The 17,108-nt window shown below is 41.5% G+C and overlaps 1 protein-coding gene across 20 annotated transcripts in view; it reads left to right on the top strand.

Annotated features, from left to right (window-relative positions):
• Positions 1-17,108, top strand: part of ARPP21 (cAMP regulated phosphoprotein 21) — a 142,173-nt gene that overhangs the window by 63,446 nt on the left and 61,619 nt on the right. For 13 of the 20 annotated variants that reach the window (XM_064704930.1, XM_064704934.1, XM_064704923.1 and 10 more), the window contains 5 exons: positions 1,730-1,838; positions 3,625-3,726; positions 10,073-10,110; positions 12,141-12,200; positions 14,704-14,936. In XM_064704930.1, the coding sequence (XP_064561000.1) occupies positions 1,730-1,838; positions 3,625-3,726; positions 10,073-10,110; positions 12,141-12,200; positions 14,704-14,936 (542 nt within the window). The remainder of the gene's footprint in view (positions 1-1,729; positions 1,839-3,624; positions 3,727-10,072; positions 10,111-12,140; positions 12,201-14,703; positions 14,937-17,108) is intronic. The other 7 variants (XM_064704935.1, XM_064704938.1, XM_064704939.1 and 4 more) reach the window with 4 other exon arrangements.

The raw sequence follows: 17,108 nt of genomic DNA, 5'->3' as shown, positions 1-17,108 counted from the left end.
CACTTATTAATCGGAGCAAAGGGAGAACAACCCACCTAGCAATTCACCAATGGGGCATTGTAGCCTTTATGTTTATGAGGAAACATAATGAATGACTCATTAGATTATGAAACTACTATGCAGAGAGCCATGGTCCTCTGGGCTTTTCCTAAATAAGGCTAGAAGGGCAACCAGAGGATCTAGTGACTTGGGCCCTATGGCTGTGGATGGTGGTGAGAGGTTTCTTGATTTGTCAAAATCTGTGGAAATTGGGATTTGTTGCTTTGCCTGTTTTGTTGCTTTGTGACAAAAATGGCAAATTGTGGGCAGATGTGGAAGTGCTCAAAATTCATAAAGAAAGAGAGGCAGGATAGCTGGTGTGCCTTACTATTGAATTTCTTACATTTTATTACAACTGTTTCCTGTATATCTGACAATGAATTGTTGTGGACTGCAATTATGGCGTGAATGTGTGCTGTATTTTGATTTGAAATCCATAACACTGTAACAACAAAATGGTTGCTGATTTATGCTTCTGGTTTAATTTTCTGTTTTGAAATAAGATGAAGATGAGAGGTTTTTTTAAAGGTTGTAGAGGACTCTTATTTGCAAAAGCACTTCTTTAAATTCTGCCTTTTGATTTCTTCACCATTGCTTGTGTTGATGTCAGCAGAAGCTTCATGTCTTGTTTGTGTGGGTATCTAGACATGAGCATCCCCTGCCACCACTGCAGCTGGCAGCTCTTTCAGCACTGAGCACAAGGCTTGTGTTCCCTGAAAAATCTCGTGGTGTATTGCTGCTTTTAAAACACAGTTTGTGCAGTAATAGCCACTCAGGTGATGGCAATGTAGGAATGTGGGCTCAGTTCTTGAGACCATTGGTAACTCTCTTGATGGGGTTGAGCTTAAGACTCTGCAGGTTTAAACACTGCAGGCTTAAAACAGGCTTAAACACCACTCTGGGAATGGTGCAGGCTGGAGGAGCTACGAAGCATTGCCTGTGACCACAAAAGTTGCTTCTTCAAGTTCTCTTTTTGCACAAGATGGGGTGATATCAGATACTGCTTTTTGCACAAGGTGAGAACATGGAATGGCATCATAATATCTTATAAACCTGAAAACATTGAGCCAAAACTCTGATGTTTGACTTTATAAATAAATAAATAAATAATTAAATGAGTTTAAATCGGTGAACTAATTGTTGCTCTATGATTGTTCTGGAGTATTCTTCCCACTTAGTGGTGATGAGATAAAATTTTGTTTAAGCAAAACATCATCAGTCCCTCCCTTTACTGGTTTTGCTTACCAGGAATGAGGAAACTCTTGAGTGTCTGGTTTTGGTTTTGTGTTTTTTAAGATTCCTACCAGTTTTTCCTTGCTTTTCAAGATGGATAGACCTCACTAAGTGGCAGTGTTGCCAGAGATCCCAGCTACTGAAGGAAGCAAATTAACATACAGTATGGTAATTTGTTTTCCCTGTCCTTCAGTCACAGTGAGGAGAGTCTAAATATTTCAGTGACTGAGACTTTGGATTCCCATTCCTTGCTACACAACAACAACAACAAAAGCTATTTATAGCAATAACAGTTAGCAGCGATACAGCAGCCTCAGACAGCTATAGGCAGCATCTCACAAATGTTAACTGCTTTTGCACTGAATGCCTCTGTGAAAACAAAGAGCACTGAGAAATAAAGATCAAAGCAAAACCAAAAGAAAGATTTTTTTATTGCTATGTTTTACTTTGCTGGCAGACCAGAGCAAAGGTTTTCTGAACATTTAAAAGATGAAAAAGGTGAAGAATCCCAGAAGCGATTTATCTTGAAGCGAGATAACTCTAGTATTGATAAAGAAGACAATCAGGTTGGTTCTCGGTTCGAGAGTTGCTGAAATTTGTTCTGTTTTTGAAGGTGGGCTGACTGATGTTATTGTTGTTCTTTTGTTGTTGCCCTCCTCCTCCCCTGCCCTCCTGCCCCTCCCCGCCTCCTCTGGCCCACGAACCACCGTGGGTGGCTCCGAGCCCCAGCGTGGCCGCTTCAGCCGTGGCACTGTGTGGGTCTGCATGGGTGGTTTGCTTGGCGCAGGACTTGCTGCATGCCCACAGTGGGGGGGGAATGCCAGTGGCTCCGGGCTGCGTGGGAGGCTGTGTCAGTCGCATTCCTCGATGTCTGGCCTAACTATGGCAGTTGTTGCGCTCCCTGTAGCTTCCTTCTTCCGTTGTACCTGTTCAGAGTTGGATTTCAGTGTGGACCAGTGATGAACTGATGTAGCCCAAAAAGGAGAGAGGGAAAAAAAAGTGTAAAAAAAAAAAGCCCCAAAGATGTGATGGTGAGGCCAGGTTGATTTTTTTTTTTAAACCATCCTAAATTACATTTTGACCAAAAATAAATTAGGTCTGTCTTTTACTTCCCTTCCTCCTCCTGTGCCCTCACTACCTTTTACTGTCTTTGTAATTTACTTGCTTGTGCATGTACTGTGGCAGACGTTCCCCATGTGTTGCCTGTGCCATAACACTACCTTAACTTAGGTGAGCTCGATGAGTAGGGGAGCGCCAGGGAAATGTGTGTGTTTGTGCTGCCTTTAAAAGCGGGTGTTGTGCTGTTTCGATCCAGTGCAAGCTGTGTATGTGTAATAGATTAACAAAAACAAAATCTATCTGAAATGGTTCTAATGTGATTTGATTTTATGAGAACATTCTCACAGGTAAGAGGACAGCATATGTTTCTTTGCTAGGGCTACGTTTGCGGAGCAACCAACCAGTGACTCTCTTGTTGCCACTTCCCTTCATGTTTTCAGTAAAGGACCATTTATTTTTCTTTCCTTTTTTACCCTTTTTTCCTTGACTTTTAGTTGTACATGGCAGCCTTGCCAGTTGTGCTGCATACAAGCTGGCTTTGAAAACAAACCCCAAGCAATTTCAGGGTGTGGTGACTGTGGGGATCACTCAAAGGAAAGCAGCATGACCTTATCCCACCTGGTGCTGGGATGCAGGGGGAGAAGGACCAGTCCTTTAAGCTCATTTGTCAGTGAAACATTTCCCGATGGGGCTCATCTCCTCTCCTCCTTCCCATGGCACAGCCACTTCCCACACTGAGGTTTACCAAGAGGCAAAAATGGTCCTTCCTTTTCCAGCCAGACTTCAGTAGAGGGTTCCATACAGTGTGAAAATCACTAAAACTGTTGTGCCGAGTATCTGGGACTTCTCCTTGCACACACACAGACTTCGTGGGTTTCTTATAGGGTTTACAGTTTAGCTCCAGCAGCCTAGTTACCCTCTTTCTTTCTTGGTGGTAGCCCACCACTGCCTGCCTTCCTGCTCCTTACAGCTGGTAGGAGAACCAAGAAATGTTAGCAGTTGAGAACAATGGCACTTAGACCTGGGGTGAGGACACCCAATTTTAGGATGGTGGGTCCACAAAAGCTGTGCAGAAAGCCTTGTTTTGGCCACCTGCTCGATGAACCCATGTACAGCATCTAACTGGAAATCTTTGAGAGCCAGTCTCACAGGGTTCTTTGTGCAGGAGCGACAGCTATCATTTTCGTGCTTCATTTGTTTAAGTGAACATTCATTATTCTCAGCTGACAGTTACTTAATGGCAGTTTTTAACAGCTCAACTTATATAACCCTCCTGGTTTTCTTTCTGCTCAGCAAAACAGAATTCTTCCATTTAGAGATGACAGACGAAGTAAATCAATTGAAGAGAGAGAAGAGGAGTATCAGAGAGTGAGGGAGAGAATATTTGCACAAGATGTGAGTAGTTATTTTAATTGCCTCTTTAGTGCCATACCTTCGCCGGTAGTCAGACAGTTTTGCCCCCCTCCTACAACAACACTGCAGCTGGGCTTGCCCTGTGGAGCTGGAGGTGACAGGGACAGCAGATTGGCTCAGAGGGTCTCGGAGGAGCTTTAGAGGTGTGGAGGTTGGCTGCTGCAGAGTGAGGTGATGAGAGTTGCAGGGAGAAGGGTAGAGGAGAGATCAGGCCCAGCATGTTGTCTGGGGAGTGCCTGTCCTGTTTCTTTGAATGTTCATGTTTACATGGCCTAGGTTTATTTCCTTTTTCCTTCTGCTAGCCAAAGAGCAGTGATTTAAGGGGACACTCTCAATAATTTCAAATGGCTGTGTTATTTTATATTTCTTTCAAAGTGGATGAAATCTTTATAAGTATCCTTCTGCAGAGACTCCCTATGGGTTTTGGTTTTTTGGGCCAATGCTGTAACATCAAGACACTGAGAGCAAAAAAGGGCAGAGGTAATCATGGAGTTGCATAATTTTTCTGAAATGACTGATTAAAGAACTGTGCTTCTGCCATCAGAAAGAGTCAGTCATGCTGTTGATGATTATATTCTGAAAGGAATAAAATGAAGCAGACATTAAAATTCTTGCCCTTATCGAAAAATCAGAACTTGCAAGACAAGGTATATTGCTAAGGAAAATATTTAAATCTGAAACATCTGTGAGCAATACCTGATGTTCCTGAAAAAAAAAATCACAATTTGCTATAATACTGTAATGATGAAGTAATAAAAGGGGAAAAAAAAGAAAAAACTCATCATTTTAGTGCTTTATTTCATATCTCAGTGGGAGTTCTGCCATTTAGGAGAAATATGGGAATAAATCCAATTAAAACTATTTTTGAAAATCATATTGGGCAGTGTCCTTTTAAATTAAAACTGTTCATATGTTGCCGGGCTAATAGTACTGCTAGGAATTGCACATGTCCAAGCTGGGTTATTTTGGCAGAATACACGGTATAATTTTAAGGTATGTGTTGTCTCACTTGCTTCTTAGTAAATAGCTAGCTACATCTAAATATTTTTAGCTTCACTTTTTCCTGGCTGAGATGATTCCAGTAAAAGCAGAGGCCCTTCAGTTTCTGTTTTGCTTTCAGCATGTTGGCCTGGATATAAATACTGTCCCAGGCTACACATGGTGGAATTGCCAAGTTGTTCAAGAGCTGCAAAAGCCACTTTGCAAGTTTCTTATATGAAATATAGGAGGTTTTGACACATTACAAAAGAGCTTGTGCAAAACCAAAAAAATCTTTGGGTTTTGATGCAGAATTCAGATGAGGCAAAATGCTAAAAATTACCAAATGGGAAGTTATTTCCAAAATAGTCCAGTTTCTATCACAAGCTGCAGCTAGAAGTGCCTGTTTGGGAAAGAGACGGCTGGAAAAGTGTGCTGAAAGTGGCTCCATAGTGTATTGCTGCTGTTACCTTTAGATATTTGAGTTCTAAAACAGGCAAGTGGAGAGCATTTGAATTGCCCACAGCAGGAGGCTGTTGTGGTTCATTGGGTTGGCATTTTCAAGTGGCAGGACCTAAGTAAAAGTGTGCTTTTTGGCAAATGGAATTGGGAGGGAGCATTTTTAAAGATCAGCAATGTTAGATATCTCTCCCTCTCTCTCTCATATCCACTCCTTTGCTCTCTCTCTCTCGCAGCTGTTACAGGTGTTAGTGAGCATCATAGTGCAGTGAATTTCAGCAAGCTGTATGTTTAATGTCAGAGGCAATCTGTGTTTTATCTGAGCTTTCTTGGGTGGAGCACCCCTTGCCAGATACAAGGTGTTTTTAGGATGATGCCAGTGGTTGTGGTGGTGGACAATGTATTTTTTCACTTTTAGGAAAGAGAGAAATGGCTTCCTGTTATAGATAGTCACTTACTGCATGTAAGACTGTGAAGTTTTAAGGCCCTCTGCAGTCATTAATTAATCCAATTCTCCCCAGGTTTGTGTGAGGTAGGTACCTAAGCCTTGTTACTCTGCAAATTACAGATACAGAGAGTCAAAGATGGATTACTCATGTGGTATTTTTATTACCTCTGTACTGTTTACACTGTTGTAGTCAAGCCTTTATGAATGCCTTGCTTGTGAATCTTAGCAAACGGATCACAGATACATCTCTTCTAGTTAGAGTATGCATGAAGAGAGCTTGCATAGGAGGTTTTCAAAGTGCAGCCGTGAAGGTCAAGAGTACTGCTGTAACTTGTTGCATCCAGCAGCACCCCCCCTCTAAAGATGTTTGAGACACCCAAACCCTTTAGATAACAGCCCAAGAGTCAGAACTTTAAACAAAATTTATAACGAAAAGGCAGTCTGGTTGCAGGGGCAAAAAATTCCATGCATGTTTTGAGTGCTGTGAAAAATGTCTTAACCTGAACCCCACATAACCATATCAAGCCTGTCTGTTCTTCCTTTGATCTTGCAGAACTCTAGTGCACCAGATCTCTTCACTTCCAAATGGGAAGGTTTTAACAAAATAAGTATGTTCATGAGTAATGCCATCACTATGATAGTCCTTATGATGATTACTCTAGTATTAGTCAGTTTAAATTATACTTTCTGGCAAGTTTTCCATCTGCTGTGTTGGCTATCACAAATTTCAACAAGGAGAGCTGGAAGCTTTAATGACTTCTGTCTCAGCAAGATTGAGAAGCATGTTAGTTTGATATTTTAATAAAAGGATTGGTGAAGAAATAAATAGCTAAAAACATGATCATTCCAGCTCTCTGAAACAACAGCTGCAAAGTGCACCTCAAATTTTTCAGGCTGCTAAAAAAAGTTTTAAAAGCACAGATTGGGCTCTGTTATGCTAAAAACTATTTTCAAGGGGTTTTTTTAATTGCAAAACTTGTTTTATTGGAAACTTAGTTTTAAAACAAAGTCTGAATTTTACAGCCACACACACTAGAGCAGAGGACCTGCACTGTCTGGGTCTTGCAGATAAGTTCCTTGTCTGAACTGCTTTAGTTGCGTTTGGGAAGTTGAAGAGTTATTGTCCAAGAAGGACAAAGAACAACATACAGGCATAAAAAAACATGATTTCCCTTTATGTAGAGAATCCCAAATGCTTGCATAAATAATACATGATATTTGGCTTTAGAGCATGCAGAAAATTGACTGTAAAGACTATCAATCAAATTACATGGGGGAAATTTCATCCTTGAAGGTTAGTGCAATGTGTAACCTCATGAGCCAGAGTCACGCTAGGACCATTCAGTGTTCATAAATGCATTCTCTGGGAATCATTCTAATTCACTAAAAAAAATGTAGTTGTTTTCTTACTTACACAAATGCTAGAATTGCCCATGATACACATGGAACTTACTAAAGGAAATACACCATGGTCTTTATTTTCTGTTGTCAGCTGTAGTGGCTGTTTTTCACCAAGGAGTGTATTCTAAATAACCAGATCCTTTAGGTACAGTTGGTCACAATTCCTCTACTTAAGAAAACTCAGAGGATCTTTATCAGTCTCTGATGAAAGAGAGGAACAAAAGAAATACCTGTAGACCTGGATTTAGCCTGTTCTACCCCTCTAGTGTGAAAAGATTAGGAAGAAGGGGGCTTAAAAATCAATAAAAACAAATCAAAGGCACACCTCATTCTGGCCACCGTAAACCTGTAGGTACTCAAACTCCTGTACTGGTGTACAGAGACTTTCTTTGTGGCTGAGGATGAAGTAACAAGCATTAGTTGGAAGCCTGAGATCTATCACATCTTGTTAACTGACATGAAAATTATTACCTGATAGTACCCATTGCAGCATATTGCTGCATGTTAATAGTTATCTCTGTTTGCTAATGTAATTTAAAAAAAGAGCAGCAGCTCCCAGTGTATCTAGTACACTGGAAGAACTGATGCACATTTTCCAGTTGAGGCTTTGAAAGGTTCTTGGAAATCGGAAAAGTGAAATACTCAGTTCATAAATAACAATCAGTCATACAGAGCATCCTAATGGAAATCTTGCACACAGAGATCTCCAAGGACACTAACTTGTAGATAATCTTACATAATTTTTTTATCTGATAGGTTTGTTGCCCATCTGTTTAAAGGGTAAACAAGAGTCAAGTGTTCTAAGGATTTTTTTGACAACATCTGTGCTGGGTATTTAAGCTTTCCTGGTGCTTTAAGTGCAATACATCAGGAAGGTGAGTCCTGACCTTGTAGTAGCTAAATTTCTATCCAGAGCTGTTTAGCCACTTGATTTTTAACAGTAAGAATAAAATAATACAAAAGTGCCTGTCTTCTCTGCCTCTCAGCTGCACACCTGTATTGAAGAATAATTTCCAGGGATTGGAAATGTGTTGGCACAGTGTGGCACTGTGCTAACATCATCAATCGAGAAGACAAATTGAGTTATTATGGACTCTGTTTAAAGTCTGTAATACACTTGATAGTGGTTCCCATCAAGACACTGAGAAGAAGGCAGACCTTTCTGCTTGCTTGATAAAATATAAATCCCACATATTTATTCTGCTTTATGCCCCAGTCTCTTAAAAAACTTTAATAAAATAAAATAAATACAGACAAGTGCATTACAGGCCCCTTTGCTTTTGTAACTTGGTGGGTATACAGTCCAGTACTCTGGTCTGAGCCAAGGTTTTTCTGTAAGAATAGCTGTAATCCTGTGCTTTGGAATGTGACTGCACAGAAGTCAATGCACAGATCTCCATCATGAAGCTCGAGATGATGACCCCACAGCTGAGGTTGTACAAGCCCGTGGGGTGATTCTGGTGTGCTTTTCTGGGACTTTTTGCTTCAGCATAGTTAGACTAGGCTGAATTCTGCACATTTTTTAATGAAACCTGGTACCTAAGTAAGATACATAAAATGAGAGAAGACAGTGTTATAGTTGTACAAAGGATCCCACTGGTTTTAGGTGAAGCAGTTTGTATCTTCTCTTAGCCTGAGGTGAAGGCCTAGGTCTGCTGTAGCTGGTGGGAATCTAATTCCTGGCAATGGAGAACTGGTTTCTGATCTCCTGAGGCTTCATGCTAAGGAGAAACAGATTGCCCCTGATGCAGCCCAGTGCCTTGCAAATTTAGCAGGAGTGCAGGGTGGGAGCTCACTTGGGAAGCCCACAGAACTGTCAAATGTTCCCTAGTGTGGATTCTGAGTGGGCGAATTACACTCTAATGAGAAATTGTAGTGCCATCTGAGGGATAAATTTCTTCCTTTTGTAGATTGATGGGGCAGCAAGCTGTGGTGTCAAGTAAAAATTTCATCCAGGCATCAGCTGGAGCATTAAGAATGAGCAGGGTGTTGTTTCTGGTGTTGGCCAGGACTCTTTTGAGTGGGTCATTAGCTCACCCTTTACAAAACACAGACATCCAAAATCTGTGCTCTAACATTCCATACTGTTAGAATTTGACACAATTAATGATGGCATTTTATGATTCTTTGGGCTGAGTCCTATTGCTACAAAACTAATGGCCATAATCTCTCGTGTTGTCCTTCCTTTACCTGCCTTTTGTTTAAATTCAGTGCAAATGCTGACTATTCTTTCTTCTGCACCTCATCAAGATATAATCCAGTGACAGCTTCGAGGCTTTTTGTGTAGCGAACATGAAATAGGAGGGAAATGAAAAAATCAAAGAGGGAGCATTATTCATGGGAAATTGAGCACAGCTTCATTTCTCTGCATAAAAAATTAAGTAATTCTGAAAGAGATATACACTTGTCCATAGGATTTATTTCTTCTGAGCCCTTCACCCTTTTTGGGATCTAAGTGCTCCAGCAGAGAGCCTTCTTGCTATGATTGTTGTTAATATTATCATTAAGAAGGTTATTATAATTTTATATCTCAGTGTTCCCTCTCCAGCCGTAAAATGTGAAGTCACACACTATTTCTAAGTACTGCAGTATCTTCTCTCCCTTTGAGGAACTTAGTAAATTCTGCATGCTTTCCTTCTGTTTGTCCTTCCTACCTAGAACTCTATGCCATCCTGCAGTTTTATTTTGAGGTGGTAGGCCAGACCAGTGGAACCTTATATTATGCAGGAAAAACATTTTTTCCCTTCAAATTGCCAGTATTTTGCACATAGTGCCTTCTTCAGATCTCTTAACTGAGAAGTTTCAGTTTGTTCCCAAACTGAGACACCTTATTGGCAATGTGTTGTAATGCATGGAATTTATTTTACTGGCCTGACCTTATTCTTGACCTTTTTTCCCCTCTTGTCTTCTGCAAATGCAAATGATGCATGAATTGAAATCCCCTTAAGCCTGAGCAGGGGAGGTAATTCTAAAATCAAGGAAGAAATTGGAACAGCAGAGCATATCTAGAACGTCTGATACAATGCCTTTTTTATTTTTCAGTCAGTTTGCTCCCAGGAAAACCTTTTTGTGGAAAACAGGTAAAAAATAGCTTTATTTTGTGTGTGTGTGCTAAACTTAGCTGTTTCTCTTATTGTCTCTCTGTAGTTCTATAGTTATTTTTCCTAATGTGAAGACTGTTGAGCAAATTTGCAGTCTGTATTATCTGCATTGGTTTTGTGCTTTAAGAGGGGTAATGGAGCTTGCCTTGCACTATGGTATCTGAGGAGATAAAGTATTACTGCTGCTTTCCTGAGGCTTTTGCATTTCAGTTTAAAAAGCAGATTGTGGGAGAGAGGGTGGGGGAGGCACCTAAGCTTTCATTTCAAGTGACCATTCTGTCTCTGGAGTGCTCTTAGTATTTAACTTATTGATCTTTAAAAAGCACTCTAGCGGTGACTGGATGACAGCATTTATGAAACACCAGGCTTGGGTGTCTGTTGTTTAACCTGCTCTCCCGTGGGACTGAGCAGCAGCATTGGCATCACTTGTTGCTTGTGAAGGCTCACAAGTTCCTGCTTTATTGCTGCAGTGTAGTAGTGAGTTGGTGATATTTGAGCTCACTGTTACTTTGCATTACTGCATGATAGTCCTTGTGAATGTTATTTTTGTTACCCACTCAAACCAAAAGGGAAGAGTAAATTGTGTTTGAAATGTTGAATATGAAATGTTGGCTCCATAACAGCCGTAAAGTAGCTTAACTGTGTTGAAAATCTTAAAAATTGTGCATCTTTATGGCAGATAAGGATTTTAACCAAAAGTGGGGAATTTAATTGGTGAGTGTTTGAGCAGTGCTGACCCAAGTCTGTCCTGCACAGGTTTAAAAACTGTTTATCACTCACCCTTGAATAAGGGGGGGCTCTCTCTCACAGTATTTTATTCTCTGTCCATCCTGACATCTGTCAGATGCGTTTACGGGTGAAGCTGTTCCCATAGAAAATGACTCCACAGTAATGGTACAAACCAGCTTTTCCAATGGACACTTCTGTAAGTGGAATGAGGGAAGGCCCTCAGGAGATCGTGGCCACTGTCATCTAACCACCTCATGTTCTGAGGGCCAAGGGTATTTCCTCAGCTGCTGCTTCTGTGTCGTGACAATGGAGATACATTTTATCAAAACAAATCAGAATTCCAACAAAGGAACCCGTAAAGCCAAAGGCAGACGCTCCCAGAAACCTGTTTTTTCCTGTCGGGAGATTGGGGCAACAAAGATGACACGGTTGTTGGCACTTCCAAGTCAGCATGGAAAGCACTCAGAGGCTGCACTGCCAAGGGTAGGGTGGGTACCTTTATGGGATAAACCATGGACTCCATGGCTCGGCCTCCCCTGGTTTATGCATCCTATCCCACACCTATGTGCTGGAGAATGTGGTCAGCTCTGGTGTTTACACGTGGTTTGCTGTCCTTGAACCTGGGACCAGCCCAGTGTGAGGATGCACACCCAAGTGGGGACCACTAAAAGGCCAGGTTGGGAATTGCACAGCCTGCACTGTTGCTGTCCTGAGGGAGACTTCAGCTGCCTTCTTTTCTTGCTGCATTCCTTGCAGCCTTTGATCAGGTGAAGCACTTAAACTTATACTTATCTCTGTGCACATGAGCAATCCTGTTGATTGACTGTGTTGGAAGTTAGGTGTGTGTTTAAGTGCTTTGCCTTTCTTTTTTGTCAGAGGATCTGAGCCTTTCTCTGAGCTGCAAAGACTTCCAAGCGACTTAGCAAGTACTTAAAATTACATATGCAGTATTATGCTGACTTGCATTTTTTTTATGTTCTTATTAAGTGATATTTTTATGAATTTTCCTTTGGATGGAATGATTCCTTAGCTTCTGAGAATTACCTTTCTCAGTAACAGGAAATGCTAAATTGGCCCTCAGCCTCACTGGATGATATTTTTTATGTTCTGTTGACTGTGTACAGCTACGGGAGAGGGAGGAGGGGGCATTTTTAGCCTTGTTTCTTTAAACTGAATCTAGCACAAATTGAAAAAGGTATCTAGAAATCAAATAAAACTTTACAGATCGGATAAATTTGAATTGCTGTGTTTTTAGCATAATCTTTCTTTTCATTTTTCAGTAGGCTGTTGGAAGACAGTAGCATATGCAATGATATGCATAAGAAGAGACAGCTGTTTAGGTTTGTATGAATTTTATTTAATGTTTATTTCCCAGTGTATCCCACTTGTGATTCTGTCTATGTCCTTGCCAAGGCACACCTTGACACATGTGGGTATGTCAGTTTGCTGGTTGGATGGGAGCATGGAGAGCAGAGTCCTACCCCACTCTTCCCATGATCTTTGAATGAGAAGGTAACAATAGGACACTTTTCTTTGGGTCACTGCCTCAGGAACCACATGAGACTTTCAGCTGCCTGGCTGTTCAGACTGTGACTGTTTGGAGAGACTGGAGAGGCTCCATTTTTCCTGGAGCATATATGACAAGCACGTTTCATAGACTGGTGCCCAGACTGACCTTTTTTCCTTTTGTTGGTTTGTTAAAAGCTGAAGTAAAAGTGCATTGAGGCAAAAATGATTGAAGCTCTCTTATCTGAAGTATCTGTTTTGAAACTTTTTTCTGTTAACTTTGTCTTCTCAACTCCAATTCCTTCCACACATTCAGATGCATTCCATATCCCAAAGAGCATCCCAGGCCAACAGGAAATCATTAAAATTCAGTCCCTGTTTTCATGGAGAGCAGTTCTACCAATTGACACACTGAATCAGTGGAAGTCTGAATCTGGTGATGACAGTGTTTCTCTGAGAGTTTTAGAAAGGTTGTCTTCACCCACCATGAGCTCTCACACGTTCAATTCACATCAACCAGGCTCCTTTAAGAGTCAGTCAGCTGCCACAAGTCTTAAGCAGAGGAAGCAGAAGGAATGTGTGCTTTCAGAAGTGTGCCCTTCATCTATTAAGGCGCATGGACAGCAAGGCAGATATTCACTAGATGTCTGTGTGCATTGGGGTTTGCATATGTCACTTCAAACCCATATCATTTATATTACATAATTTTTCACTGTGAGGAGAAATGGATGTGTGAGGAGAAAATTTGATGTGTGATTGCTGAGTCTGCATGCCATCACAGCAGCCACAGAGGAGATGGAGAGATTGCACCAGATAAGGAGCAGTGCTGGAGCATCTGCTTCTGCACCCCATGACCATAGGCAGCAGGCACAAAAAAGCTTCCTTCTTGCTTTGGATTAGCCTTGGTGACCTGAGAGTCTTGGATTGGGTATGCAGGACTTAGGAGGTGTCTGCACACACGCTCTTAATAGCTAATGTCTGAGTTTGGGGAGCTAAAAGAGATTTTTTTGTAACCCAAAGCCACAGATAATGGGGATAAAATAGCATTCTGTTTCTCTCCCTCCTTTTCTCTAGCGTATAAATGGAAGAGAATTGTTAATTTCTAAGCACAAGAGTACAAAAGAGACTGTAAATAATATACTTTGGAGTTTTTTTCTTTCTGATTAAATCTTAAAGGATTATTTATTCTTAAAATCCTTTTCCCTTTTATGTGTTGTTGCTTCTGTGCTGTTTCTCTTTATGCTTTCCCCCTTTGTGGGTCTAGCAAAGGTCAACAGGTTTATACTGCTGATCACATCTCAGAGAGGCTCTGTTACAGGTGAGGAATACAATAGCCTGATCCCATCTTTGACACGCTGCCTCCTTCATGTCCCAAGTGACACAGCTCAGCAGGTTCTCCAAATAAAAAGCAGGAACCAAGTCCACAAGGAAAAAGGGGACCAAAAAAAATTAAATACAGTCCCATCCTTTTGATCTGTAGAAAGAGTTTTGAGCCTGCAAGCTATTATGTTGTTATATATGAAAGAGGAGTGGAAAATGTCTATTAAAATCCTTCCAAATACAGTGTTATGTGCACCACTTGGGATAACAGTCATGGTGCACTAAGCCATGGTAGGCATTTTGGTTCTGTCATTTTAGCAGCACAGTGCAAGTAGTTTACTGTAAATAAGCCAAATTCTGATCACAGGATTTACTGTGTTATTACTCACAGTACACTGGGAGCTCTGCAACTGTTCAAGGAGAGGCAGCATCTACCCAGGAAATTTCATTATTATTTTGTGCAGAGTGGAAGCAGAGTAAACTGACTTGTGGGTCTCTAAGTGAAGCACTAACAGTGAAGAGATTGGGGTCACACTGGGAGGACACGTGTTTAGGAAAGGCTTTGGGTGACCTCACAAAGCTGATAATGGCTGGGGGCAAGCTCCTATAGAAATAAGGTAGAGTGCAGGTGAAGTTGCTGACAAAAACATCACAGTGGATGGACAGCAAAGTGAGAAGTGGTGAGGGGCTTGCTGAGGGAAGAGAACACTCAATGGGCGCAGAAACGCTGCATCAGTGCTGCATGAGACTGCTGTGTCAGCCCCATTTGGTAAAGTGCTCTTTGGAGACATCCAAAAGGAGGGGGTGGTAAGTGCCATGCATGTAAAAAGGTTATAGCAGTGTTTACATGCTGAAGGCAGATAAGTCTAGGGGTCAAATTCCATTTCAGACCTGCTTTTGTGAAGGCAGAGTATCTCCTTTTTTCATTATTTGGGTTGCTGCAGGGTACCTGAAGATAGACTTTGCCTTGACATGGTTTTATTTGTGTATAAAATCTTTGTTTCATGATATCTGCAGGGGCAACAGAGACAGCATTGGGAAGACATCTGGCAGTCGACAGAGCAGTACAGAGAACGAATTGAAGTGGGCAGACCACCAGAGGCCATGGAGCAGCACAGACTCGGACAGCTCAAACCGGAATTTGAAGCCAGCCATAACAAAGACAGCCAGTTTTGGTGGGATAACCGTCCTGACAAGAGGAGATAGCTCATCAAGCAACAGAAGTACCGGCAAACTGTCTAAAACAGGTAGCTAGTACTGTATTGGATTCACAGTGCTTCTTGCTGTGTGGTGATAAATGTCTGTGCTGGTGCTTGTCTGAGTATGGTCTGTCACACGATGGTTTGGGTTGGAAGGGACCTTCAGACACCAGGTAGTCTCACCCTCATGGTTGGTTCCATAGATGGAAAAATACATCAACAGTTGTGTTTCCTGTACAAAGGGGATGTCTGTTTCCCTCTGTGGATGCTAGTATGTGGGTGCCTGCTCCTGAGTTTTTAGGAATCAAGAAAAAATGCAGTTCATGAGGTTTGCAAATCATAGGAGAGGTAGGCTTTCCCTGGGGTATAATGTGCACACACCATACACGTACTGCACTTGTAGCCTGGAAAGGTGTTTCTCCTTTAACAGAAAGCACAGATTTTACCTTTTTATTAATATTTATGAGTTGTGAATAATTAAATGTCAGATATCTGAGGAGAAATAAAAGAACATTTTGTTTTCATTCCTAAAGTGCACCCCATCTGTGTTTTAGAGTACAACTTCTGCCTTGGTGATGTCACTTGAGGCCATGGTGGACTCACAGATGTCCCACAATCTCTCCATTTTCTTCTTTAGTTCCCATTAAACAAAAACATCCTTTAAGGGGACTATGAATCTAGTGGGAATTCTGGATTTATTTGCATTAACTTTAAGAGTACATTAGCATATGAGTGAGTCACAGGGTCTGGATCTAAGTAATTTCAAGCTATGCCATTAAGCTATTCTATTATACTTTAGGTTGAAAGTGCATAATAAATAACGAGGCCATCAGATGATTCCATCAGATTGGTTCATTTGATACCTATAGTACAGGACAAATGGTAATCAATATGTAGCACTTAGTGCTCTTTCAGCTTGAGAGTGTTTTATGGATGGTGCTTAATTTACACCCAGTTTATCAAACCTGACTTGGTCAAATTTCACTCCTATCCCCCAAATCTTACAGTAGCTTTTGTGTGGTTCAGGATGCTGGGGAATGGAGTTTTTAGAATAAATAAATAAAGCCATTGACATAGTAATTACATTTTAGATCTCTGGATGTTGAACATAGTTTAAAATTTTAGTCAGTCATAAAGTCACTTCAGTTGAGAAGACCTTTAAGGTCATCAAGTCCAACCATTAGCGTAACATGGTCAAGTGCACCCCTAAATCTTGCTCCCAAGGGTCGCACTTACATGTGTTTTAACTACCTCCAGGGATGGTGACTCAGCCACTTCCCTGGACAGTCTATTAGAATGCTTGACAATTTTTTCAGTGCAAAAAATTTTTCCTGGTATCCAGCCTAAACATCGCCACTAGAAACTTGAGGCCATTAACTCTCATCCTGTCACTTGTTTCCTGGAAGAAGAGAATGACCCTCACCTTGCTACAACCTCTTTTAAGGCAGTTGTAGGGAGCAAAAAGAGCTCTGTGCCAGTTCTCTCAGCCATCTCTCATCAGACTTGTGCTCCAGACCCATCACCAGCTCCATTGCCCTTCTCTGGACATGCTCCAAGCACCTCAGTGTCTTTCTTGTATTGAGGATCTAGAACTGGACACAGGATTTGAGGTGCAGCCTCACCAGTGGGTGAGGGACAATCACTACCCTGGTCTTGCTGGCCACACCATTGCTGATACAGGTCAGGATGTCATTGGCTTTCTTGGTGACTATGCTGGCCCATAGCCAGCTGGCTGATGACCAACACCTTCAGGTCGTTTTCCACTGGCCATTCTTTCCCAAGCCTGTAGCACTGCATAGGGTTGTTGTGACCTAAGGGTAGGATCTGGCACTTTGTCTCATTGAATGACAAAATTAGCCTCAACCCATTGCTCCAGCTTGCTCAGATCCTTCTGTAAAACCGTCTTACCTCCAGCAGATCAACACTCCCTCCCAGCTTGGTATCATCTGCTAATTTCCTAAAAGGATGCATTTGATCCCTTTGTCCAGATTATGGATAAAGACATTAAACAGCACCAGCCCTAGGGAACACCACTTGTGATTAGCTTCCAGCTATGTGTAACTCCATTCATCACCACTGTAGACCTGGCCATCAGCCAGGGGGAACTGTACCCCCATCCTGGCAGTGAGCAGCTAGATTTTCCAGGAGAGTGCTGTGAAAAACAATGTTGAAAAATGGCTTTTCTGAAGTCCAGGTAGAGAACAACCATAGCCTTTTCCTCAT

The sequence above is a fragment of the Zonotrichia leucophrys genome, chromosome 2 (assembly GCF_028769735.1).
Source record: "Zonotrichia leucophrys gambelii isolate GWCS_2022_RI chromosome 2, RI_Zleu_2.0, whole genome shotgun sequence".
Classification (NCBI taxonomy): Eukaryota; Metazoa; Chordata; class Aves; order Passeriformes; family Passerellidae; genus Zonotrichia; species Zonotrichia leucophrys.
This window is presented reverse-complemented; position numbering and strand designations above follow the sequence as displayed.